The sequence below is a fragment of the Varanus komodoensis genome, unplaced genomic scaffold (genome assembly GCF_004798865.1).
Source record: "Varanus komodoensis strain SLA01 unplaced genomic scaffold, ASM479886v1 scaffold6_1, whole genome shotgun sequence".
Taxonomy (NCBI): domain Eukaryota; kingdom Metazoa; phylum Chordata; class Lepidosauria; order Squamata; family Varanidae; genus Varanus; species Varanus komodoensis.
In genome coordinates this window covers 6,175,289-6,201,900 of record NW_025336345.1, presented here as the reverse complement: position 1 = coordinate 6,201,900, position 26,612 = coordinate 6,175,289, and the positions used below count along the sequence as shown (strand labels likewise).

General features: G+C 48.3%; 1 protein-coding gene across 3 annotated transcripts in view; it reads right to left on the bottom strand.

Annotated features, from left to right (window-relative positions):
• Window positions 1-2,164: 2,164 nt before the first annotated feature.
• Window positions 2,165-26,612, bottom strand: part of PDLIM7 (PDZ and LIM domain 7) — a 47,693-nt gene continuing 23,245 nt past the window's right edge. Inside the window, exons 3-15 of one of the 3 annotated variants that reach the window (XM_044450939.1) lie at window positions 20,724-20,875; window positions 18,470-18,500; window positions 17,641-17,813; window positions 15,392-15,412; window positions 14,609-14,692; window positions 13,416-13,570; window positions 12,910-12,946; window positions 7,966-8,024; window positions 7,415-7,655; window positions 6,231-6,411; window positions 5,437-5,557; window positions 3,859-3,974; window positions 2,165-3,442 (exon numbers count right to left, since the gene is read on the bottom strand). In XM_044450939.1, the coding sequence (XP_044306874.1) occupies window positions 3,356-3,442; window positions 3,859-3,974; window positions 5,437-5,557; window positions 6,231-6,411; window positions 7,415-7,655; window positions 7,966-8,024; window positions 12,910-12,946; window positions 13,416-13,570; window positions 14,609-14,692; window positions 15,392-15,412; window positions 17,641-17,813; window positions 18,470-18,500; window positions 20,724-20,875 (1,458 nt within the window). In that variant the 3' untranslated portion in view covers window positions 2,165-3,355. Of the gene's footprint in view, window positions 3,443-3,858; window positions 3,975-5,436; window positions 5,558-6,230; window positions 6,412-7,414; window positions 7,656-7,965; window positions 8,025-11,167; window positions 12,599-12,909; window positions 12,947-13,415; window positions 13,571-14,608; window positions 14,693-15,391; window positions 15,413-17,640; window positions 17,814-18,469; window positions 18,501-20,723; window positions 20,876-26,612 lie in introns of those variants that run through there. The other 2 variants (XM_044450937.1, XM_044450938.1) reach the window with 2 other exon arrangements.

The window sequence follows — 26,612 nt, the reverse complement described above, 5'->3', positions numbered from 1 at the left end:
ACTGACAGCCTCCTGTGCACTTTACTAAAAATAAACAAAAATAGTGCTTCCTACCAAGCTTCAATGGAATTCATCCCAAATAAGTTATAGGCAAGGATGGCATAATCTCTAGCCCTACTCTGGCCCAACACAAGAACCCAGTGTGGCACCTGCAACTGGGGATTGTCCTTTGCAAGAACCTGGCCAGTGTGGGTTATGTGAGGGTTAAACAACCTTCACATCATCCATGGTCTGTTGTAGGGTTATGTGAAGGTTGTTTAATCTACAGTGGCCAGGTTCACAGAACATGACAACCTGCAGTTAACAAAGCACAGGTTGGGATGGAGTATGTGAAATGGCAGGGTTAAACAACCCACGGTGGGTTCTCATGTCATGAGAACAGGAATTGGGAGAGATTGTGAAGGATTTCTGGCTCCTGTTTTGATTCTTTAGCTCATTTTCAGAGAGGACCTTGAAGTCAGACATAGTCTCACTCTCATACTGTGTGGGTGGGAAGCAGCTGGGCTGTCACGGCACCTTGGAAAGTAGGTGCCAACATTCTTCAAGCGTGAGGGATTTTTCCCCGGCATCTTAGCACTGCATTTCTTTTCTCAGCCACTTGTCTTCTCCAACCATGCCATCTCCAACAGCAATGCTCCCGAGGTAGGCGACCTAGCCTAGGTGGCAGTGAAGCTCAATGATCCTTTGTGCACGCATCACAGGGCGAGTCAGCCCCGCTACCTCTGATGCTGCCCACCAGTTCCTGCCTAGGGTTTCTAAAATTCCATGGGCATGGCCCCAATACCTCTTCCAGAAAAGGCCTCTGCAAAATCACTGAACACATCAATCTCCTAAAAAACAAGAATTTTGGGAAAGGCATGCCATACCACAGCAGCTCTGGCCTAGGAATCTCATCATTCCTCACTATGGCTAGGGCTGATGAGACTTGTTGGCTAGAACATCTGGAGGACCCCAGGTTCCCTTGCCATAAAGCTGTGTCCCTCTTAAGCAGCAATTTATGAACACACTCTGTCTGGGCCTTCGATTCTGTTCTATAGGCTCTGCTTATAGATTATTGACTAATTACTTTCCATGTGATTATGTCTCAAGGAATTCATCTCATATGTGGCCTTTATGGAAAGCTGTTCAATTTAAAAAGAAAAAAGAAGAAAAGAAACATGCACAAGTAACTTCCTTGAAAGACAAACAAAAACCCAAATAAACTGCCCCACCCCCCAAAAACCTCAACAGACTCAACATCATGCAAATTGTAAACAGCAAGGAAGTGTCTCTCATCAAATGAAAGATCAGCAACTACTGATACCAAAGCAGAAGCTGAAATGAAGGCGCAAAGGTTACGGCAGATGGAGAACAGAATCACAGAGTTGCCAGCAAAACAGGCACTGAAGTCTTGAATAAGGAAGTGCACGAAAGGCTTCTCCAACTTGTCAGAAACTGCACAACAATGATTCATTACAAAAATAAAAAGAAGAAATGAATCCTGAATTCACAGAATGAAGAGGGAGCCAGGCAGGGTAAGCAGCGCTGTGTCCATTGCTAGATAATGAAATATGGTCCCTCAATTTGTACCACTCCCCATCCCTTGAAGCAACTGTGTGCTAGCTTAAGCAGGCACTGAGTGTTTCTAGGAACCTATAATCAGTTTTGACCAAAGAACATTGGGTCCTGCTAGCACTACTATCTTTCTCCATTTAATCACACTTTGGTCGTCCTCTCTATCACTCCCCCAAACTAGAACAGCCATTGCAGAAAAGAACTTTGCTTATTTATGCTAACTACAGCCCTGCACCCCCACAACCAAGAATGGTCATTTTCATTACACATTCCCAAAAGTGATATAGGTGTGATGAAGTTCAGCTCCCGGCCACAAGTGACAGCAAGACTTCCTGTGTATTCCCTCATTTTATGAACTGAAACAGCACCAGTCCCACCCACAGATGTTCTGCAAGACTGAGTTCTTGAGCCATGGATCTAATATTTCCATGAAACCATTTGCCTTCTCACCAGGTGTAACGAGAAGGCTCAGACTGAGAAGAAACAGACAAGATTCCTCTTGTTTTAAAGTGACTGTCCAACTTTCTAGACCATGATATGCATCTCATTCCTCCATTCCCACTATCCCGTACCCTGCTTTGCAGGAGCTCAGAAATAACCACAGCCTACATGGGTGACAAAAAATTAAAAGACATATTTTATTACGCATTAAAAGCACCACCGTGGTGGCAAAGAATGACAGATGCCCAGCCGGACAGCACGGTTCTGGGAAACACATTTAATGCAAAACAGAAGTAACAACTCTTTGGCAGGCATGCTCTGGGGCCACATCTGGCCCAGGGGCTGAGAGCTACAGACAGGCGCAACACAGTGTATTTGAGGAGTGAAGTGCATGTTCCATCGTTTCATGGCATTGAAGAAGCAGTTTTGACTGTGTGGAGAAGAGGCCAGATCCTGCAACATCTCTGCCCTCCTTAGCAATTAACATTATTTTGTTGCAACTTACAGCACAACGCTCTTCCTTGGAGAAAGTCACTGAGTTCCTGGAGTAGGGTGATGCTGCTGCTGGTGGGGTATTTCCTGCTCTGCAAACACTTTTCTTAGCAGGGAAGGCATATGGGGCGGGGGTGGGGGGAGGTCAGCACTCTGGGAAAAGCAATTTCTTGGAGGTAATATAGCTGAGAGTGGGTTTCTGCCACTAAACATGGACATACATACTAATGGATAGAGGGCAAATGGACTGGAAAGGAAGAGCCAGCCCGGATCATAGTAATCTTTTGTGATGACTTTTCAGGGAAGTTTTCAAGGAAGGCAAGGGGAAGTTGGGAGCCACGTCGGAAAAGATACATAATGGGCTCTACCCAGAATCGAGTTTTGTGAAAACCTGTGGTTGCCACGGGCATAACAGCAATTATTCACATAAACCTGGGTAATGACCACCTAGGAAAGGCTTGTTCTCAATTGATGCCTTCCTTGCCAGACCGTGACTACCTGGGATCCTTCAGCTGGCAAGCAGCATTAGTGGGGCTCCCTTCCTCTGGGTGTGGCTGGCACAGAAACAAAGACCTGGACAAGTCCTTTGGGCTGATGACCCGATGGCTTCACAGCATGGGAAGAGCAGTGACAGTCTTGCCTTGGTCACTTAGTGCTTGTGCAGAACAGAATTTTATGGGGTGAGGGCAGCAATGATCTAAATTCCTGAAACTGAGCCTGGGCCCTGCACCCCTAAAGGGAATAATCATCAAGTAAGAGGTCTGGGGTTCTCTCTCTCAGGACAGGGCAGGATGTGGGGAAAGGGGGTGCAAGGCTAGGGAAGGCCAGCAACATGGGCATTCAGGTCTTCTCTTCCCTGTTCTCTGCCTCACACATGGGAGAAGGCATGGGTCTTGCACAGGGGCTTGTCCTTTTTGGAGTAGAAAGTCTTTCCTTCCAAGTTGACCTGGCAGATCTGTGGAGAAAGGAAGAAGCTCAGTAAGGCAAGCACCAGTGAGGCCCTCAAACTGGCTCTCGGCTCCCTCACAGGGACAAAGGGAAGGGGCAATGCCACAAAAGCTGCCCAGTGGACACATTTGCCTTGGCGTTTCTTGCCTGCTAGAGGCCCCTGGCTCTAGTCTACAGGAGGGACTAACATGGCTTGATGAAAGGCCGTGGCAGCAAGGCCTGCATGGCCTAATCTCAGCAAGTCCACTGCCAATGCCACCAGGAAAAGAATCCACCTCTGAGAGCAAAATATATGCCAGTCAATCTTGCCTCTGCCCAGGAGCAATGCCTCAGGGCACTGCCTGAAGTGTTAGCGGGACAGGATTGCTGCAGTACTGATATAGCCAGGACATGCCGAGGGGGAGAGGGAAGACATGTGCTCACCGCACAGACGAAGCACGTATCATGCCAGCTGAAGCCCAGCGCCTCTAGGAATCGATCGCCCGCATCTATCTTAAAGTCACAGCCACGGCATTTGGTTCCAAACATCTTCTCATAGTCTTGAGGAAAAGGGAAGGTGGCGAAAGAAGACATTATGTTGAGGCTGAGACATCTGAAATCTAGAGGCCAAGCCAGGAAGAAGAGCTCTGCTTGCAGTGGCATTCACAGAGCACAAATCCACAGTTGCAGAGAGGAGTCCGGCTTGGCTGCAGAGCTCTGCTGAAAGAGCAGCTAAGAACAGAGGAAGCCGCCCTATACTGAATCAGACTTTGAGCCATCTAGCTCTGGGTGAACCCCAGAAGCTCAGTTTCATCTTTTTACATTAGCTTTTCCACTGCATAAAACAGTTGCGTGAGCATTTTTTTTCAAATATAAGGCACATATATGCATGTTTTTAAATACACATATTACATCCAAATTTGGATGGCATACTGTTCTGGTTTGTGAAGTACAAATTTGGAAAGTACAAATTTGGTAAATTTGTGCTGAAATGCACAGCCAACAAAATTCTTACTTGATCCTACAATATTGTGAAAACTGACTGGCAATGGCTTTCCTAACCCCACCTGGAGATGCCAGCGACTGAGCCCAGGAACCTCCTGTGTGCAAAGCTGTGCTTTGCCTCTGAGACGCAGCCTTCTCTCCATTCAGCTTACATGTGCAGCACTTAAAATTAATTCAAAGGGTTCATTTGGATTTCTGCCCAGGCCTCAGCTGCCAGTGCCCCAGGTAGGAATGGTTTCATCCTGCACAAATACACCCACTCAGGTAATGCCTTTCAGTCTGATCCACAGTGCTGCTCATCCTGCCCAGGTTTTCTGCTGTTTCTTTAGCCCCTTCTGTGCATGTCCTACAGTCCTGTATCTTGCCCCTGCCTCCTGTTTTAATCAAGGCCTTTCCTGTGCTAAACAGAAGGTCCTCTAATATTGTGTTTTGGAGCCTGTTGGGCAGCAAGACTGAAGGCCCTGTGAGGAGATGGCAGACAACTCTCATGGACATGTTAAACAAGGCTGCACATGCTGTTAAGAATCTGCACACCCTCTCCTCACCCCACCCGGCTTATGATGAAAGGCAGCTGTTCATTCATCTGGGAGAATTCCAATTCCTTTCACAGCATCAGACAATGCGGGGGTGGAGAGGGAGACTACTTCATTTCTTAAGTCTTTCTCCCCCTACAAACCTCCCAATGGAATATTCCAGAAAAGGGCAGTCTTTTTCAGAACTGGAATGAAGTGAGAGAACACCATTTCCCAGCATGCTCAGCAGTGTGCTCTGTGATGCAGGTACCACTCTATCTCCATAGCAACCTAGCAGAACTGGCCCAGCCTGGCAACCATCACCAAGGGGTACCCAGACCAGGGTCAGAGGAGGACGCCATTACAAGTGCTTCATTCCCCAAGCTCTTCCTTCTGCCCTTGATAGGAGAGTCAAGGCTAGAAACACTTTTTATGATGCTCTACCCAGCCCTCCAAGGCTTTCCAGGGAAGGCTGCTTTGGTGCTAAGAGGAGGTGGGGACATACCTCTCTCACAGTAGGGCTGCCCTTCTTCCATATAGAAGGCACGGTTGCGGATGGGTGTTTTACAGGCTGCGCAGATAAAGCACTGAACATGCCAGGTCATCTTCAGGGCATGCATAATTTCCTACAGCAGACACAAGAACATAAGTCACTCCACTCTAAGACAGAGTGTTCTGGGCCAGCACTGCAGGATTATTTAGAAAAAAGTGCTCAGCATAACACTAAGCTTTCCACACGTCATGCCCGCACCATCTCAACAGTGCTAAGAACCCTATAAGATAGAAGATAGGCAAGAGTTATCCTCCCATTACAGCTTTGGAGAAGGGAAGGAAATTGGAACATGGAGCAGGTAGCAATTTAAATCAGACTTCTAGCAACATAGCTCATGCTCTTTATCACTTTGCTGTATCAGACCAGAATGAGATGATTTTCAAGTCCCTAACTGAGTTAAAAGGAAGGCTACTACAAGGTTCGTGCCATGCTGTTTCCTTGGGCAAGTGCTTTAGAGCATAAGCCCTTGAGTTACCGTAACACTGGGGAGGGGGATCTGTGGCTCTACAGAATCTTCTGGACTCCAGTTCCCATCAGCCTATTTGAATACAAAATAGGCAGGGAAGATGGGAGCTAGAGTCCAGCAGAGGCGTCTACAGACCAGAAAGACTCAGTAGGGTCTTTCTGGCAGCCCCAGAGGAGCATGCTTTAACGGCAATAAATACTTATTTCTAAGCTGGGGAGCCTTTGCAACGTACTCTGTGTGTAGCCTGCTAAGCTGAAGGCTGCACTCCAGTTCAACTCACCCCTGTAATCTTCTTCTTGCACTTGGCACAGTTGGGGGCATAGCGCATGTCATAACATTTGGGGCAGAAGATGGAGCCCTTCTCCTCAAAAAAGCCACCTTCATCTAGCACCTTCCTGCACTGTGAGCAGGTGAACTCTTCAGGGTGGTAGTAGCGTCCCAGTGCCACCAGGTAACGTCCTCTAGCAGAAAGCAAAGAGAATGGGTTAGCTCTGCACTGGCAATGAACTTGGACACAAATCAGAACATATCTTGTCCATTTGGGGAAAAGGAGACTATTATATCTTTTCATTCATGTGGAATTGCCAGAGGATTGTTCTTCCCGCTGCAATGTAATACATTGATCCTGAATCCAGAGCAAGCAAAAGGGCACCCTTCTGAGGTTACGTGCACACATCAAAATGGCAGCATTGCCCAGCACATGTGAATGAAGCCTCAAAATGGCAGCATCGCCAAGCACATGTGAATGAAGCATCATACATCTCTCACTGGCAGACCATTCATATCACTACACACACATATCCAGTTTACATGTAATGGCAGCAAATCATGGCTTAATTAACCCATAATTTGCCATGATCCATGTTTACATTCCACTGCCATTTTGCATATACAGCCTTCAATCAAACCCATCAGGCATTGCTACATGATATCTGAATCTGGACACAGACACAGTCTGCACATCAATGATAATCCAACACATGGGTTGAGTATGGGTTTTCATTAAATTGTGGGTTGACATTGTGCTAAAAGCTTGCACTATGACTTAACTCCAGGACTGTTAGTGAACAATCTGTTGTTCAAAACCCAGCAACAAACCATGGGTCCCCTTCTTGGGTTGTTTATATGAGTTAGCAACCTATAGTTAAACTATAGTACAGGGTTTCTAATACCAACCCATGATTCAACGATCTGTAACTGAAAGACAACTCACACTCAACCCATATTCTGGGTTGTTATTACATGTAAATCAGGCCCTAGTGTCCTGCTATGGATGTCATAAAGCAACTCTGACTGGCAGAATGGTGGCAGATGCTGCAGCAAATTTTAGTAAATTAACCCATGAATTGTTACATGCAAATAGGCTTAATCCTCATTAGTGAAGTTAGTTCACACATCTTGCTACCAGTCAATCAAGGCGCAGAGGAAGAAATCTAGAATTCTTAGGAGAGCTGTACTGCTTACCTGATGATCTTGTTACACTGACAGCAGATGGGTGTTTTGCTGGCACCCTCTGGTCCTTGCTGTGCAGCCTGGACAATGGAGTTGCGGTTCTGCATGGGTGTCGGTGTAGCCGGTTGACTGTGCTTGCTCAGCACGGTGCTTGTTTTATCTGGGGCATAGCGCTCAGCAAAGGAAGGATCCACAGCCCAGGGTGGGCGACTGGCAGGACCAGAGACAGGCGCAGGCTTTGGAGCAGCAGGGCCTGGAACAGTCAAACAAAGGTATCTGGCACTTTATGTCTGAAACAATGCGTTGGTCCCTGCATGATCTGAGAACCTGCATGGGCTATATTTTGACCCAGAATCAAGGATCTGAGCAAATCAGCAAGAATTATTTCTGTATGCGTGAATGCACATGGAAGTTTAAAGTTCACCATGGCTTCACAGTGAAGAACAGTTAAAAGCAGTGTCTTCTATGAATAGGAAAGAGAGTACCAGTGCCCCAAAGATGTCCCCAGCAAGCTTCCTCCCGAGAGATCACCATCCCAAGCTGCCTTCAGCCTCCAAGCTTACCATATCCAGGTTCCACTTTCAAGGTTGTCGCAGAAGACAGATCAGGAACCGAGACCTGGCTACAGAATAACCAATTAGTTGCAGGCAACTGGGCCCTTTCCCCACATCCAAGCAGAGGCTAGCAACTTATGCCCACATCAAAATAGAGGGGGTACCAGATGTAAATATTTTTCCCAGAACTCAATGGATCAACAGGAGGGGTGAGGTCAGGACACAATATTCATGATGTGGGGGCAAAAACATATGCAGACCCACAGTGCAGCAGTGACCACTATTGGCTGGTTGGGCTATTAGGATGTTTAGAGGAATTGGGGCCTGTTATTCCAGTCTTGGGTGCTGAGGATGCAAAAAACAAAACTTGGCTGGAAAGAGGGAGTGAGAAAGAGAGAGAGAGAGAGAGACTGCCCAAGTTAATCCTTCCCCACGAATGCAAAGACAGCATTCACCTTCCTTTCCTCATAGTATTAGTTCAGCTTAACAAGCTCGTTCTTCAGGCAAAGACTTCTTAGCTCAGTGTGTTCTCCTAAATAAATAAATGGGTCCTATAGCAAGTTCTGTATGGGATTGTCAGCACCACCAAAAGCATCCCACTTAAGCACAGACAGGATCTGAGTCAGAAGGAAATGAAAATGGGAGCAGCGTTTTTTTAGGTGTGCTTTTTGAGAGGAAATTTCCCTCATATGGCAGTGAGTTGCTGGCTTGTGTTCTTGGTATAGTTCCTGCATCACCAAACTGGGCAATGGTGCAAAAAGAGGCGCTGTGAACCTACTGGAGTGGAAGAGCAGCGCTCCCTCCAAGGTCTCTTTACTTCAGGCAGTAGGGCAGGCCTGAATAAGATGGCTGCCAGGGCAGGGAATGAATATCACGCAAAAGAAGACCGAGCGGTCACAGCACCCGGCCATTCATCTCCTTCACAAGTGGACATAAGTTCAGCAAGGTAGTTAGGATTTAAAGAGATTTAACCCTGAGAGACTGAATGTGCCTCTTTGGCACAGAGTGACATAAGGCAGCAAATTAAAACCAAACTAGGTTCTCTCTGTCTTTTGTGCGCACACGCACACATATGCACACGCACACATGCACACTAATTTCGACCACCTGCTCTGATAAACTGTGCGCAGTCTTGCATCTGTTCCAGAGTGGTCAAGCCATTTGTAGCCCTTCTCGGAGGCCTGCCCATTTTGCTTGAAAACATCAAAAGAGGAAGTTTCATCTGCCTCATTGCCATATTGTAGTGTGGCTAAAGCACGTTCTTAAAGACCTTGGAAGGTTTCCTTTCAGTTTAACCTCAACCTATTTTCCTGTAACAAATATTTTTCCTGTCACTGTCTCCTCTACATGCTCTCTTCTCTGCACCATCTTTTTAGAGTGTTTTGAAGGTATGGGGAGGGGGGGTGTATTACTTGCTCTAAACAAACCCCCAATTGCCTCATACAGGGCTCTGGCAATTGGCACCTCGAGCAAACCACATCCTTAAGAACCACCCAGTCCAGTGCAATGGGGCTGTAGCACTTGAAGCCTTCAGCTGCCATCCCAAACAGCCTTCCTCGGCCATCTCAAACACACCATGAGCAGTGTGGGGGTTCTAGGAGCACTTCCCACAGCCACCAGTCCCATGGCAGGGGGTGAAGGGGAAGGGGCTGCCTGGGTGGCCCAACCGCAAGGGGCACAGCAGCCTCACAGTGGAGGCAGCCAGTTTCCAGCTGATGACCCAAGATGGAGAGGGCACGATGCCACCAGCCTGAAGAACTCCTCCTAGCCAAAAGCAGCAGCGATATGGGGAAAAGAGGAGGAAATGTGTGTGGCTTAGAGACTGACTGCAAGAGGCAAAAGCACCCGCTGAAAACAAAGGAGAGAAGGAATGCATGTGAGACACCCCTTCACACCCACACACGTACACAAGCACTGCACTGTGCAAATTTTCCTGAACTGTACCATTCGGACTGCAAGTGAGGGATCGTGTGTTTCTTTGCTTGTTTACAACTGGCCTGGAGGTGGGGGTGAATTCACACACGCACACATCTTCCTTCTAGTGGGAGACTGTCATGTTGGAATCACTCCACTCAGCATACATGTATTCTCTGTGCAGAGAAGGGTTTTATCGGGGGCGTTAACACGTAGGAGTCCTCATTTATACAAGAAATCTCCCACCTGGAATGAGAAACTGCATAGTCCAGCAAGATCTGCTGCAAACCATTTTCGCAGGCAGGAAGGAGCAAAGAGGTGCTATAAACTACAGGAAGGGAGAGCAGCCCTTTTTCCTTCTGCTGAGGGCCTTGCTCCCTTGTGGGTGATCTGTCAGAGCTGCCTGTCAGCAGCAAAAGAGGCCAAAGCCAGTGGCGTACAGGGACGGAGCTTCGGTCTGGTGAGCCACCTTGCTTTCTCCTCTGCCACCTGTGTTTCTCTCCCACCCTCTTCCTTCCCATGCAGTGAGTTGCTAAGGAAGGAACAGCTTGCTTTTGTCAGAGGCCTGAACAGACCCCACACAGCAAGGTTTTTTGAAATCAGGCCAAGGGCAACAGAGATCATGAAGGAATAAGCTTAGGATCGACTCCCGGGTGCTGCCAGACCAGGCCCTCATTCTGCAGTCACCCTCCCCAGGCACAGAATTGTACAGGGAATCAAGGCATCTGCCTTCCTGCGCTTTCCCACTACCTCCGCCATCTTTTTACCACAAAGAATCCACTGAGGAGGAAAAGACAGAAGAACTGCATGGTGCCTTTTGACTGATACAGCCAGGGGCCCTTGGGCTAAGGCCTCCGAGGAACCGCATAAGAGCAATAACAGTGCTCCACTGCATATGCGGGCCTCTCACCCCCTCCCCAGGGACTCTGCCCAAGATGCAGCCAAGCCAGACAGGTAACACTATAGCAAATGCGGCATGACAGGCATGTATCCTTGCACCGCACTGCCACCCTGTTTCTCTCCTGCAACCACACACTGAAGCCCTGGCACAAGAAGTTCAGGGTTCTCCCTTTTATCCCAAGGAAATAATGCCCTTGAGAAACAGGCAGGGGACTCAGCACGAGGCTCTTACTCCCAAGAGAAATCCAGGGCACAACAACCCCTGAAAGGCACTGGCGGGCAGAGATACTGGCTCTGTTCTGCTGGCTCCAAAGTGAACGTAGAGATTCTGCCCCTGTGGTCAACCCAGCTTCCCCAGTTCCCACAGTCAATGCACCAATAAAAGAGACACGAGCCATTTACAAGAATAGGAGCATTTATTTTTACTACAATATAGAGGGTAGTAAGCCAGTTTCCATCCAGACTGCAAACTCTTGGCTGGGCATTAGTGGAAGGCAGCTCGGGGGTGGGTGGATTACAGAATTTACAGAGAGCTGCTGAGTTCTGTGTCATGCCTGTAGTCAAAGCAATAACAACAATTCTCTCTCGAGAAAGGGTCGTGTGACCTCCCCTGCACAAGGCAAAAGCCCATGTCAGGAATGGTCAAGGGCCAGAAACCCCATTCTCAAGAAATTGCTCTGACCTTAGTACAAACACCCAAATCAGTGTCACCCAAAGGAGAGAGCCTTTGCTAAATTAAGGCACGGTGGTGTGACTCAAGAGTAAGGAGGACCAATTTGATACAAAGATTTATCTATTACGCATTGCATTATGGGTGGCAAGAAAGTTTTGAAAGTTCTCGTGAACCTTTCAGTCCAATAAAAGAGGAATGCTCTCCCTTTGCCTGAAAGGGGATTGCAAAAAACCACTCCTGGCCACTGGAACAAAGAGGGAAATGGACAGATCCAGAGAAGCAGAATGAAAAGGCAAAGGGCAGGGCCCTTTGCAGCAGCTGTTTATTGCAAAGAAAGGGAGATTATATTTCAGCTGCTAAAATGAAAGGAACTTCTTAAATTTATTTAACCTGCTTTTGAGAGACTGTAACCAGCAATGGATAAAGGGAAATTGAACAAAGATGAGTGCCAAGAGCAGTGTACCAAAAACCTCATGGAGCCCAAGGAGGATTTCCAGCCAGATGCACATGCAGCTGGGAAAAGTCTTCCCTTTCTCTGGAAGGCTCAACCAGGAAGGGAAACATTGGCAGCTCATGAAACGAGGCAACGCTCCGCAATCCACAGGAAGAACAGCAGGCCTCCTCCCTGCTTTCAAGGCAATCTTGCACTGCCAGTGTCCCCCCACCCATGTTAAAATGCGGAGGCCAGGAGCATGGAAAGGTCTCTGCAGACAGCTTCTCTTTATTCGGGAAAGAAAAACAGTAGGAGCAACCTTCCCAACGCCAGGACGTCTTTAGAGTTGGCACAGCACATTCCTCTGCCCAACGGTAGAGCTGCAGCATGATAAAATCCCTTCCCGTACAAAAGTGGCGTGGGGACATGACGCTCAAAGTGAGAGTTTATCAAGCAGGAGACCTCCGGATCCCCAACACAGACAATTGCTACACTGCAGGAGTCACCATGGGCTTCTAGTTTTTAAGGTTTGTTCAACAGGTAGGAAATGTACCCTCCCAACAACATCTGCATGCAACAGAGAGAGGCGGCGTCAGAAGAGCAAGAAAGGGCCATCCTATGCTGCCTAGGAGAGCACATTCAGAGAGGTGGCGGATCGCTGGTGGTGCCAGTCACGCAGGCGAGTATAACGGGGGCTCTGAAGATCCAAGACAAACTTTTCTCTGGAAAAGAGAGAAATGAAAGGAGAACTGACAGGTGGGAGGAAAAGAAAAGTCTGCAAGAGAGAGAAATGGCAAAGCACATCATGCACAGCTCTAGCTACTGAAACAGCAGGGCATACACAAACCAGGAGGAGGGTTTCATTCCCTCCACCCCAGCAGGCACGAACAACTCAGTGGCCCTGCAGGAAGGACGAGGGCCTTCACATGAGCCCCGAAGCCGGTCTGTAAGCTGGCGTGAGGCCCTCCACTGTGGGGTGGAGATGTCAGGCAGGAGTCTGCTCTCCTAGCCCAGAAACGGGGCCCCTTCTTACCTGGATTTCCTAACATGCTCATCATCCGGGTCTTGCACTGGCAGCAGCAGAGGGAAATGAGAAAGAGAGAGCGTCAGAGTCTGAGCCAGCCAAGTTGAGCAGAAAAGTGGAAAAGAAGCTCTGGGCACAAAATCACATTCTCTGGAGGCTGCGAGCCCCGGGCAGAGGCAGTGATAAGGGGGAAGCAGAGAGAGGGGCCTGCAGAGCTCTCAGCAGCACGTGGACAGACTGAATGAGGCCGACAGAGCATGGCCGGGAGAGGGAGAGAGAGCCTGAGAGAGCCGTCCTGACCCTGGCTGCTCGCGGACTGCCTGCAAACCAGCCAGCGCTCGTGGAAAGCAGCCCGAGCTGCCGTAAGTGCTCAGGTACCCTGCAAACATCTCCCTGCAGCTGGGGGCAGTAATGGGGGCTTGCTCCCTCTTGCTGCCCCCTGGGTGGAACCAGCCCCTAATGGGGCACGCATGCAATGCACCCATCCAACTGGTCCCCACGGAGGAGACACTTACTGAATTCTGTGCCTGTGAGATGGGCCAGGATGCGGAAAGAGCGAGACTGGGTCGTGCCAGTCCGGGGCCGCCAGTCCTCTGTGCCCTCAATAAGTCTCTTTTTGCTGGAGTCACTGGGGAGGAAGCCCGGCAGGCTCACCAGCCGCAGAGAGTGCCTATGAACAGACAAGGGCACTCAGCCAGGGCTGCACTAGGAAGAGCAGCTGCCAGGCATGCATGACACACGCACACCCTGCATCAAGCAGAGCGCCAGAGACAGCAGCACCCAGAAGCCAGCCAAAAATCAGGACATGGCCAGAGTTTTGTAATTCTGAAGACTGGAATGAGTAACGGTAAGCAAGCAGCTTGCCCTGCAGAAGCATCGACAAGCTCCCGAACTCTCTCCCTGCACTGCCTTGCCTGCTCTGACCAATCGTCTGTAGCAAGAGACACACCTTGGAAGGTACTTAGCCTGCAAGTGACACCAGCAGGATCACAAGGGGTCTGGGCTCCACATGTGCTTCTGTATATTAATAGTGGAGCACCTGTTTGTCAGGTATGAAAAAGGTCCCACGGCCAATGCCTGACAACTCAGAGCAGGACTGGGAAAGATCTCTGCCGCAGGCTGTGGTGAGCCACTGCCCCTCAAGAGTAAGAACTGGGTCAAAGTAAAATGTCAGTCTAGCCCAGCACCCTGTTTCCAACAGTGGACAGCCTGATGGTTCCGGATAACTCAAAGGAAGGTGGGGATTCTGTCGCCCTCCAAATGTTAGTGCACTCCAACTCCCACCAGTCCCTGCCAGCATGACCAGTGATCAGGGATGATGAGAGCTGTAGTGCAACAACATGCAGAGAGTCACAGGTCCGCAACACATACTGTAAAGCAGGAAAGCATAGACTCTTTCTACTTATAGGCCAGATTTTGGAGATGCTCTCAGGGAGCCGCAAAAGAACCTGTTTGCTGCAAAAAAGCGCCCCAGTGCCTCAGCGCTGTCCCAGTGACAGCCCCTCACACGGTGAGTTTTACCCGTCAAGAAGAGTTTGGATCCGAGCTGTGGGGGCACTAGCGGTTGCCCCCTCGGCCTTCAGGGCTGCTCCACCTGACCAAGAGGAAGGCTCTCGAGTGAGAGCACCCCATGCAGGGAACACAGCCAAGCACCTGCCTAGCGGCCTCCCACACCCCAGCCCACCCAGCTCCCCTTGCCAATTCTTACTGGTCCTCCAGGTAGTAATCTCCATAATCAGGCAAGGGATTGCTTTGGGGTGGAGACTTCACCTCAGTGGGGTGAGCATTAACCCTAAATCCAGGAGTAACAAGAAAGAGGACAGGTCAGGTGAAGAAATACTGCATCCGTACCCATGAACGTCGGCATCTCTGCTGCAGCTGTTCAGAAGGAATAGGCAGTTGGTGCTCAAGGCACCAGCACCTTTCCCATGTTGTGAAGAAGAGGCACCACACACACCACACCACCCTGCCAAATTTAGCACCACTTCCCCTGCCTTATCTGGGTCAGGCAGTCACAGTGACAGATGACTGCATCCTACAAAGATCCAGACCAGGCTGGAAGTGCCGAAATGCTCCTGCAGGAACCCAGCCGCAGCCCTTCACTTCAGGACCCATGTCCCACTGGCTCCTTCTACACAAGCAGGTCTTTTCACCTCAGATTTGCCCCCAAGGAAAGCTACAAACACCACCGCATCTCTGGGATGGGCTCTAGCCTAACCCAAGAGGACTTTGCCGAGACGGCACAAATAACCTTGAGAAAACAGACATCCATCACCCAAGCCTGCCACAGCCCCTGATGTGACCCAATTTCCCCTCTCCTCTCCCCTCCTCTCAAACACATGCACCCCGACACATTTGAGGGGAACACCCCTCTCACACACACACAGGCCCCATACTCCTCAGGAAAGGCTAGGCAGTGACTGGGAAGTCAAGGAATGAGTTTTCTAGGCTTAGGTCATGCAAATTGGCAATAAGGCATACATAAGCTTACTGACTTGTCAGGTTTCTGTGCCTGCAAGAAAGAGAAAGAAGGAAAAAGGGGAGGGGAGACAGACAAGAAAGACAGATTAGAGCCACAAGCGAGTGATAAAAATGCTTTCTAGCCTTTCAAGGGGGAAGGCGGAGGAAAGCCTGCACTGCCAACTTTCAGGCTTCCTCTACCAGATGTTGAGATGATGATGGGAGTTGTGTTGCTTGGGAATGATGGGAAGCCAATGCATTTAGAGAGTATCAGCTTGGGGAAGGCTGCATAGCACCACCAGAGATCCAGATGGAGAGAACAACATTTAAACACTTCAAACTCCAGCATCAAAAGTTTCCACACATGGAATAAAGCTTCAGTGAGACTCTGTAATAAATAAAGAAACCAAAACCAGAACAGAGCTGCATCACCCAGACAGAAGAATTCCCTAACATGAAAAGTTCCTATGCATAAACTGGCTTGGCAGCACATCCCTATTTATTTGCATGCCACCCAGTAGCCAACGGCCCTTCCCACCTAAGTTCTGGTAAGTGAAAGCTCATGGAACCTCTCTGGTGAAAGCTTTGCACAACAATGCACAGCACGCTCACACCATGCTTTTTCGCCACTTCCAGTACAGAAAGCTGTTCCTCCCTAGCAATAGGAAATGAAATAGTACTGCCAGGACGGAGCTTCATCACCGTTCCAGCAGCATGCAGAGTACCCCCACCATACAGGCCTCACTCAAATGCCCCGTCCGAAGCATCTGTGCGAACCAGTCACGCACACCAAGGAGAAGCACAGCGTATACTGTGTTCGTGCGTGCATGCGTGTGTGTCAGAGCGGCGTTAGATACAGATACAGAACTTCAAAGTAAAAGTTGCCAGTGCTATCTTAATGCACCAAATTAAAGAAGTCATGTCAAAACGGCACTATTTTCAGCAGTGTCCAAAGCCAGAGAGACCGGTTACAGCTCACATGCAGTCCAGCATTCAGGGCTGCCTTCCAGACATGAGCAGCCCGTCTTGGCAACAAAAGGGGTGGACAGAGCTGCCAATACCAAGCATATCTGCTCACCCTTTTTGAAGCTCACTGACATCAGGGGATCCAGCTGGAAGCAGCCTGTCCACCCATGGTGTTTCCCCCAGCCCGGAAAAGAGGGGCTTTGTCCCACCAACAAAGCATGTAATGTAGCAGCTCTTGCCCTCCTGTACGCCCACCAGCAGGACCTAGTGCTTGCTGATGGAAGAGGCTGTGTTTGCATCTCTTTATTAACTGACCACCACCCCCCTCCTACATTCTTGTAGTCCTTTCAAATTCTGCAGAGGGAACACCTGGGAAGAATCTACAGGTTTCTTACCAAAGCAGCCAATGACTTCCCCAGGAGGGCTCCTCCACATACACACTCGCAGAGGGCAGAAAGTCAAAGACCATGGCCTTGGGGGGTTCTCAAAGCCCCACAGCTACCAAGACAGAAGCAGAAGATACCACTTTAGGGTATGGAGGCCCCACTGCTGTCCACAGGAAAAGGCTGATTTTGCATTTTACAGGCATTTTTTCATAACTTACATAGGCTTTCAGTCTAACTCCTTTCTTAACAAACTAGAAATTCAGCATTACCAAACTCTATATTGCTCATTTCCAAGGAATGCCGACCGAAGGGAAGCCTTTAGTCTGGGATCTTTTGTTCTGAACTGGGATAAAACTATGTTGTCACTTACCAGGGGAGGGAGAGAATTACAGCTGGGCCCACCACCGACATTCACTCTTTTTCTAGTGAGTCATCTGACTGCAACCCACAAGCAGGGAACGAACAACAAACACTTGCCGTTCAGACTCTAGAAACTAATCACTTTGCATGTAAGTCAAGAGAACGACAAGCCGTGGAGCTCCTTGGGCAGAGATCCTAATTACTGTCTATGGATTTGTCCAGAAGTGAGAGCAGGTGAAAAGAAATGAAGTATGATGGCAACGGGCTTGTTAACAGTTTTGCTTTTGATTAGCTATCCTCAATCACACTCTCGGTTGGATTTAGGCGATGTAATACAAGCTCCAGCCACCAGAGGTCACTGTGACACCAGATGTCTAAGGACTACAGCCCACACCGTACCCACCCAAGGCAAGCCACACATGCAGAGCCTGACATGCAGAGGGTGAGCAGAGAGGGACGTCTGTGGGCAGCAATTTGTGGCCGGGCTCCGCAGTGAGGTCACTCCAACCCACCCTCGCCCCGCCCTAAAAGCCACGGCCAGAGAGAGCCTGGACGCACAGCAACATACCCATTATGCTGTGTGGTGCAGATGGATGCAGAGGGAGTGTACAGCACCGGTTTCGTCACCAGCCCCAGCTTAGTGTTTGGAGCAGAGGAAGCTCCAAAGGGCCGGGCCGTTTTGTTGAGGGCAGTGCTGGGTGTGAAGTTATATTTCAGGGGCTCGGAGGAATGGAAGGCATCCTGAGCAGGAGAGGAGACAAAACACACAACACCCAAGCTGATGCCACAGGCAGGCAACAGGCCAGAGCAGCCGACCGCCGGGGGAGGCCAGGGGCCAGCATGCCCTCCACGAAAGCCAGGCTGATCTTTGCCCACAGGACTATTCCTTGGGCTCCGAGGCAATGAGCCATTACCAAGCAGGCACTCCCGGTCAGCAGCAGCCAAGGCACCAGCCAATGCCACGGATGTGCTGCGGACAACCCCCAAGTCATTCACAGAGCAGAAGCAGCTGCTCCAACACGGCCCCAAGGAGTGGGAGGGAGCCGGGACAGGTAGAAACACCTGCCTTGCCTACCTTCCGGTCTTGGAAGGAGGGCAGGCCAGGAAAAATGTACACATGCACATGCTACCGCATTACGCATCCAACACAAACCATGCTCACCCAGTTGCCCACCCTCCAGGCTATGTGCAGGAAACTCTCCTCTGCCACCGACCCCATAACAATATAGGGAGGATATTCCCAAGGAAAGACCAGAGGATTTGAACTAGGAGGCAGTCTCAGGTGGGGATGGACCGCCCAGTGCTCTGAACTGCAGCCCTTCATACGAACACCATGAGACACGTGGCGGGGCGACTACCCGCTGATGTCAGTGAGAGAAGAGGCATGATGCACGTACCTTCTGAGGTTTGCTTAGGAGGTTCTGGACTCTGTGAAGAGAAGAGGCTGCTGTTAGCAGAAAAACAACGTCTGGTAGGGACTCACCGGCAGAGCCTTGTACAGGTCAGACACCTGCCGCAACAGTCGCACACTGAGGGCAGCTCTGCGATCACAGGGGCTACTGGAACCCTGTGCAAGCAGCCTGGCTCCTTGCAGATCATCAGGAATTGGGAACAGGATGTTTTGGGAGAACCGCACTGTGAGTTCAGTCATGGAGTTTTGGTGACTAGATTAGTCCCTTGCAGGACAAGATTAAAAGCCCTCTGAGCCCAGGGCTTCTTGTTCTTCCCAGTCCAACCTCCAGTATTTGTCTGTCTGTCTATGCCAGGATACTGTTAGTTACTTCAGTCGTTCTCTGATAACTAGTCCCCATGTTTGTGTGTAACTCCCCACAAAAGCACAACCAGCAGCAAAATCTCCATAGTTACTTTGCCTTTTGCATAGTGATGGAGACAAGTGGCATAAAAGGAAATCAAAATGACTTGGACACACAGGACTTGACACACTCTGTGTTCAACAAGGGATCCCAGGTGGGCAGCAGAGGGACCAAGGGGGTTACATAACATCCTTGTAGTAGCATCTTCTGGACAACCCATTCCTTCATTTGAGTTGAAAATGGTATCTAACACATGCATATCATGGCCAATTTGGTATATCCAACAGATGTTTTATTCATTCTGACATTATACTGTGTTTTCTATGTAAGAAATTTATTCAAAGCAGCAAAAAATTAAAAGGCACAATAATTAATAAAAACAGCAGCAAAAACATAACATAAAACAATATAGAAATTTAAATGCTACAAGTTTGTCTGAACAAAGACATCTTAGGGTGCAATTCTATGCATCTTTAGACACTAAAAAGGGCCAGCTAACACAACTAGGAGCTGTAGGCCTTTTTTCGGTCTAAATATACATAGAATTGTGCCTTTTACTGTTCATCTGTAGGCAGAAAGAGGGGGCCTTGTTGAGAGGGCATTCTATAACTGAGGCACCACCATCTCTGATACCTGTCAACTGTATTTTCCAGCACTGTCAGGCCAGAGAACAGAGCATTTCATACTGATCATAAAACCTTGGGCAGATTCATAGAAGCAAAGGTAATTCTTTAGGCAGGGGTAGGGAGGGGGTAGCCAACCAAATGCTAATGGACCGCAGCTCCCATCATACCTCAGCATTGGCTAAGCTGGCCAGGGCTGATGGGAGTTGCAGTACAGCAACATCCAGAGGAAGGGTATTCCTTCTCCAGCCCTGCCTTAAGATAACCTCAAGAGAGCCAGTGTGCTTCAGTGATTCAGAGCACAAGACTGGGATCTCGGGCAATCTGGGTTCTAGCCCCTACTCGGCCGTGGAGCCAACTGCGTGACTTTGGGCCAGTCACAGATGCTCAGCCCAACCTACCTCACAGGGTTGTTGTTGTGGGGATAAGACTGAAAGCAGGAGGAGAATTATGTAAGCTGTTTTGAGTATAAGAAAAAAAATGGATATAATAAATAAATAAATAACCTGGTGTCAAGCTGTTAAAGGCTTTAAATCGCCACACCAGCATTTTAAACAGGACCTGAAAACAACAGGCAGTCAGCAGAGAAATCCAGGTAATTAGCTCAGATTGCTAAGCACCAATCAGAATCTTGGCCCTACTTTCTGTGCCAGTTTTCAGGCAAACTTAAGTCAGTCCAGAAAGGTTGCATTTTTAGTACTTTGGTCAACCCAAGTTCATATATCTTAGGAAGAATCATGAGTTTTGGCTTGAAAATTCAAAAGCACCAGCCTAATTTTTCCAAACTGCCCAATGCTTTGTTTTTAGCTTCCTAGACTATTTCCTAAGCTAAGAACATGACAATTAGGGGTACCTGTGTCTTAAAAAACAGTAGAAGATGCACCTTTTATGTCTGTGTCAGGCACCTTAACTGGATATAAATATGTGGTAAAGGAGTAGCAGTTACTGTTCAGTCTACCCTGCTGAAACCTACCCAAACCTGGTGTTCGCCAGATGTTTTGGACTTCAATTCCCATCAGTCCCAGCAACATGGGTAACGGTCAGCAATGCTAGGATTTGTAGTTCAAAACTCCAGTCTGGGAAAGACCAGCCTGGTACCCCAAAAACTGGGTTGAAGGCAAGTTATGTGTCGGCTCAGACCACCTCTTCATTCCTTGTTGCACTTTCTGTTCCTGGAAGCAGAAGCCAAAGCATCTGGACTAAGAGCTTCTTACCTGCTTAAGCTGAGGGAGAGCTTGTCCCCGCAGGCACGGATCTTGTTCTGTGCTTCAATGTGGGTGAGGGTGCTGGTATTCTCTCCATCGATGCTTAGCACCCAGTCACCAACACCCACGCCTGCCTGGGCTGCCTTGCCCCCAGGGGTGAGCTGCAAAGGAAAGGAAAGAGGAAGAGCGTTGGGGCTACACGAGCCAAGTCTGCATGTCACAGCAAACAACCCTGCAGTTTTCCACAGCACATGGCTTTGTGCCAGAGCTTACTGGTCAGATGACTGCACGGCTGCTGGGCCGTGTGGGTCCCACACTCCCAGCTTTGTCCTCTCACCCCCACCAGCCCTCCCTGGCGAGCGCAATCTCCTTCCCGACTCTCTTGCTCCCTATGGACCTCAGCGGCCTCATCCTCACTGGCCTGCTGAGGTTTGAGGTGGCTTCTCTCTCTTCCCTCCCAAATGTGTCCGCATCTTTGCAGCACTTCCCAGCCTCTCCAGCCCCAAGAAGATTATTCATGAAAATAAAATAAAAAAGCTTGCCATGATTCCCCCCTTTCCCTCCATGTCTTTCCCCACTTTGTCCCTGTTTCTGAAAGTAAACAGGGTGACAGGCCCATCAATCGGCAAACAGGAACAGAGCAGGTGATGGGACATGTTGAATACTGAGGGCAACAGAGAATGGATAGCTGAATGGCCATTCTTTCCACAGGATTGTTATGATGTTTCCATACTAACAATGGTAAAATGGATATCCTGAGCTCAGATATCATGAAAAGCCATGGTGAAGCATGGAAACCTTAGAAGAGACCATTGATTCACTCTGTGGTTTCATGAAGCTAGTGGTACCACACAGAAATGCCGCAAACGGGACCAGATGACATGACAGACTAACAAGGGTAAGAAATCACCACAGCTTCCTGTGATGTGTGAACCTGCCATAGAGTGGTTCTCAACATAAACAGTCAAAGGTAGGCATTATAAATACCCTTCCCACATTAGCCCCATGCACAATCTAGCAAGGTTAGAGAAGTGAAGTAAAAATCCCTCCTTCCGCAATTCCCCTATGACTCCTTCTACATTTTAGGCCTGGGTTGCCCAATCTAGCCTGCCTGGGTACCCTGAAAGGCCATGCCTCAAATCCTCCTATTCTAAAAGGCTGAAAAGCTTCTCCTAAGGTTTAGCTGCTGGCAGAGAGAGCATTAGTGGACAATATATAGTCTTTATGGCCCTCCACCCCCGGAGGGCCCACTCATCTTCTCCAAAATGGAATTCCACTCTTGGGACAAAAGAGGCTCAACACCTGTGTGTTACATAAAGGCTACAATGAAGCAGTGCTCTCCAGAGATGACGACAACGCTAGCTTGGATGCAGGCAATTCCAGTCCAGCCATGAAGTTTCCTGGGTACCATGAGCCAGTCTCTCCCTCAGCCTCACAATGACAAGGCACAGCTTACATGCCCTCTGAAAATCAAGACATGGAGGAAGGAATACAAATGAACTATACATTTACCAAAGAACTCGTGTTCAGCGGCTACTCACGCCTAACTCATGGCCTTTGCCTTGATGAGCATACAGGTGATACGCCTAATGGGGAGACACTTTGAGCTTTTCTATATGAGGCTATTGATTCGGTGTACCTATTTTTGGTTGTATTAAAGAACTGAGATCCAAGTACTACACAGGGAGTGTTTCCTTTCCTTCATTTCTACTATATCTGCATGGTGCTGTGATACACATACACAAATAGAAACCATATTTTATTTTGATTTTACAATTAAATATCACATTTTCCCTTGCTTTTAAAAAGGATACCTGAAAATGCTCTTTAGACACAGTAGCAAAACTGGAGGATTACACCAGCAAATGAACAATCCTAAGAGTCTGCACACAATGCTACAGCTACTCAGATTAGGTCACCTTAGACCAGCAACATGGACAAGCTTCCTGGACAGACAGTTCCATCGCTGTCACTTGAGGCTCAAGGGAGCCTGGAACCTAAGGAATGCCTTTGGCCTGTTTTGACTGGTTCAGCAGCTGCAACCATTCCTAGACCATGACGACTCTGACCACAGTAACCCAGGCATGGGTTCCCTCAAGACTGGACTACCCCAGCCTTCCTTAGCCGGATGCATGTGGCCACGCTGGCTGAGATGCAGTCCAGCACATCTGGGAAGCACCAGGTCAGGGAAGGTTGGACTACAGCAACACATTACATGCAGTCCTTCCCGTGGGGCTGGTCCAAAAGCCGCAGCTGCAAGGCTGACGTCTGAAGCACGTTCTCAACAGCAGGCAGCATTGCTGAAAGGACTGCACTGGCTGCCAACGTGCTACTGGACCAAGGTGATTGCTTGGGACTAGTTTACCTCAGTGTGAGCCTGTACACACCTTCTTAGTCCCTGTGAGCCTCAGTAGATAAGCTCTTGTTTCTGCCACATGCTCTGGAGGCTCACCTAACGGCTACCAAAGAGAGGGCTTTTAGTGGTCTAGCTCCTACCTGATGAAAATCCCTCCCCGTTAATGTTAAATACACACTGATGTTTCTGCACCCTGGACACCTGCTTCAGGGGCACTTGCTCACTCAGGTGCTCCCTTTAGTATAATCCACAAGAAAGCTAAAGCAATTACATAATCCACAAAATGGCTGAATGTGCTCATTTTAGCCTTATCTGGTACTTTGTTGAAATTTAATGCTGTACACCATCCTGGTATTTTTATGTTTTGCAGTGTATAAATAAAGATAAACTAGCGCTCTCTCCAACCCCCCTCCCCCCGCCAATTTTCGGTGTTGCACCACTTCCAATGCCACTCCAGGTCTTGTGACACAACAGATCCATCTCCACTTATTACTCTGCATCTGCATATATTGGGGGCTGGGTGGGGGGAGAGGAGGCACAGGTGGCAGAAAGACAGGCACTTCCATTAAAACATTCATTAGGAGTTTTTTATCCTTCTTGAAGGACAGGCCCTGCCATCCCAGTGGATACCTTTTTAAAATGACACTATTCTCAGGTCATATAAGTAGACCCCATTGAGAGCACTTTCAATTGCTCAATCTGAGAGCTTCTTTGATGCAGCAGTTGCGGGGTGGGGAGTGGGGATGAAGAAACCTCTTTTTTAATTAACACCTTTCTGGCTCCCTCTCCCAGCTTCCAGAAGGCAGCAACAGTGCCTTCCTGCTTATACAGAACTCCACTCTGAGTGGTTCAGCACAGTGAATTTATATATCATGAGGGAGAGACGAAGTAATCACAGCGTAATTGGGCTTCTGTATTTAATGGATGTATTGGAGTGGGAATTTCTGCAGGTGTTGCTTCTTTCACCCATGCACAACAAGTTGCATCTTGCACGAATTCCTTTTATTCTCACTGGTGATAGAAACCTTTCCTGACCTATGCATCTGGTCACCCTCTTCAGAGCCATTGAAGAAGGCTGAGCAAGAACCGAGCATTTATTGTGCAATAAACACACATTCTCTGGAAAGGCCCAAGGCCTGTGGGAGCGTTTAGACTTGCTGAGTGCAGCAGACCAGACAGACCAGCCTCAACATAGCTTTGCAGGGGTTGGCTGCTGACTCAAAGTGCACTCCTCGGACGTTTAAATGGGAGCACATGCCGATGTTGTCATTCAGCTATTAAAGGAAGGTAAGTGAAAAGCTCCTGACAGGAGGCATCCCCCCACCAAGGGTATTTATTTTTGTATCCCTCCCGTTTCAATCAGTTTCAGGCCTGGCTTTGGGGCGGTGACTGCCTTGGTAGCTCTGGGCAATGACCTTTGCCAGGGGGAGTGTGAGCTGGGGGCACTGCTTTGCGGTGGCTCCGCTCCCACCTGACCGACCGTATCCAGAAGGTGGTGCTGGGGGATGGTTGCTCTGCAGGGCGTTTATGCCATGGGATCCTCCATGCTCTTTAACATCTACCTGAAGCTGCTGGGAGAGGTCATCCAGAGGTTTGGGCTGGGATGCCAGCTCTGCCTCTCTTTTACCTTGGATCCAGGTGAGGCAGAGGCCTTTCTGCTGTGGAGCAAGGAACCATTTTTTAAAAATAGCCCTGCAAAAGGTTCCCACGATTCCTACACCGAGCTGAACATGAAGATGTGGAAGAGGAGGTAAAACTGAAGTTGGAAATGATCGTGCAAGTCCTGAATGGTGACCTAGTCACTAGTCTTCCAAAACCTTGTACCCTATGGATGTTCTGGGCTACATCATCCATAAGCTTGTGCTGCCTGAGGCTGATGGGAGTTGAATTCCAAGACATATGTAGAATGTCCAGTTAGGGAAGGCTATTCAGTTTTTCTAGCATTCCATAATATTAATGAATAGTAAAGTTAGAATCCCTCTTGAATTTAATTTTTAATTTAACCTTGGACTTGCCTTAAGGGCCTCCAATCAGAAAGACATTTTCAGGGGCCATGAATGGCATCATGCCAGCCCATTCCATCTCTTCCCTAACTGTATACATTCATCATGAGCCTGGATCTTTTTAGAAGTATTCAGATCTGCAGACAGCAGCCATCTTCAGAAAGCAGCAGCTTGCACATGCAAAGCCATGCATCAAAACTATTTGGGAGTAACGCAGCAAAACAAATGCTTAATCAATGCTTTAAAGCATAATCAATGCTTTGAAGACCAATTTTGCTTGCAACTGTAGCAGTCAGTCACAAGTACTGAAATCCTGACTGAGAGAAATAAAGGCCCTTTTCTATCCCTAGGTTTGGAAGCCACTAGGAAAAAGTGGAGGTACCACAGAGAACCATGTTTATTCATTCAGAAGCAGAGCTACCTACTGGTTCTTTTCTTCACTGGCAGAACATTTGTGCCTTCAGCAGCTTCCTACCAAGCAGAAATACAGCAGGCAAACTTGTCTTCTGTGATGTGCAAATGTTCGTCTACCTACTGATTTGGTTTGTAATGCTGTTAAGAGCACAGAAACCCTGCTGGGAAATAAGCTGGCAACTTTACTTTAAATAATGCAGTTCTATAGATCTGACCCCCTCCTCATAGTGAGGGAAGTGGGTGTGCTGTTAGGGTAGCAGGGAGGCCAGAATGTGAGTTTATATTTTATACAATTTTGTTGCATCTCTGCATACTCACTTTTCCCCAAGCTAAGAGTCCCATATGTTCTAACTGCTTTTCATCAAGGGCTGAAGGCCCCTTGGTTGTTTTAGGTGCAGCCAGACTGGCTAAGGAATGCTTGGAGTTGTAGCATTTTTCCTGTCTAAGCTCACAGAAAATTGCATCCTTAATGCAAGAGTAAATGCTATCAGTGTTAATGCAGTGGAAGCAATCCATGGAATTAGGTTTAAGCAATGTTACAGAAAGGGTTTAGGAGGATCTTCAGGTTAGTTTTTTTTTTTAAAGAAACACTAATGGACAAATATAACATACACAAATAAAGGAGAAGGAAAGAGCTGCTTAACAGGTAGGAAGAAGAAGCACACAATCCTGATACTTTAACCCCAGGAAACAAAATCTCCCCAACCCATGGTCTTCATGAACTTCATGAAGTTCCAGGTCACCAAAGCTCATGCTGCTACATGTCAGAGAGAGATTTGTTTTCTTAATAGCATTGTCTGTGCAGTGCAACAAAACAACTTGCAAAACCTTATTTAGAAAGTTAGGGAAGTGTGGAGTGGAAGAAGAACATTCAATTTAGTAACCCTTCGTGAAGGCAGCTGAGGTAACACACAGAATCAGCCTTGTCTGACACCTTCCAAAGGGTTAGCCTCATTTGAGTCATGTTCATACTGCATGCATACAAGGGTTGCTCGGATACTGAATATAAGAACCTGGTACCTCCAGGAAGTTTCAGAATTTACCAATGAATGGTCAAATATTTACAGCCTTAAACACAAAAGGGTTGCAGATAAAGATCAAGGTATTTCTGGTCTACCATATACA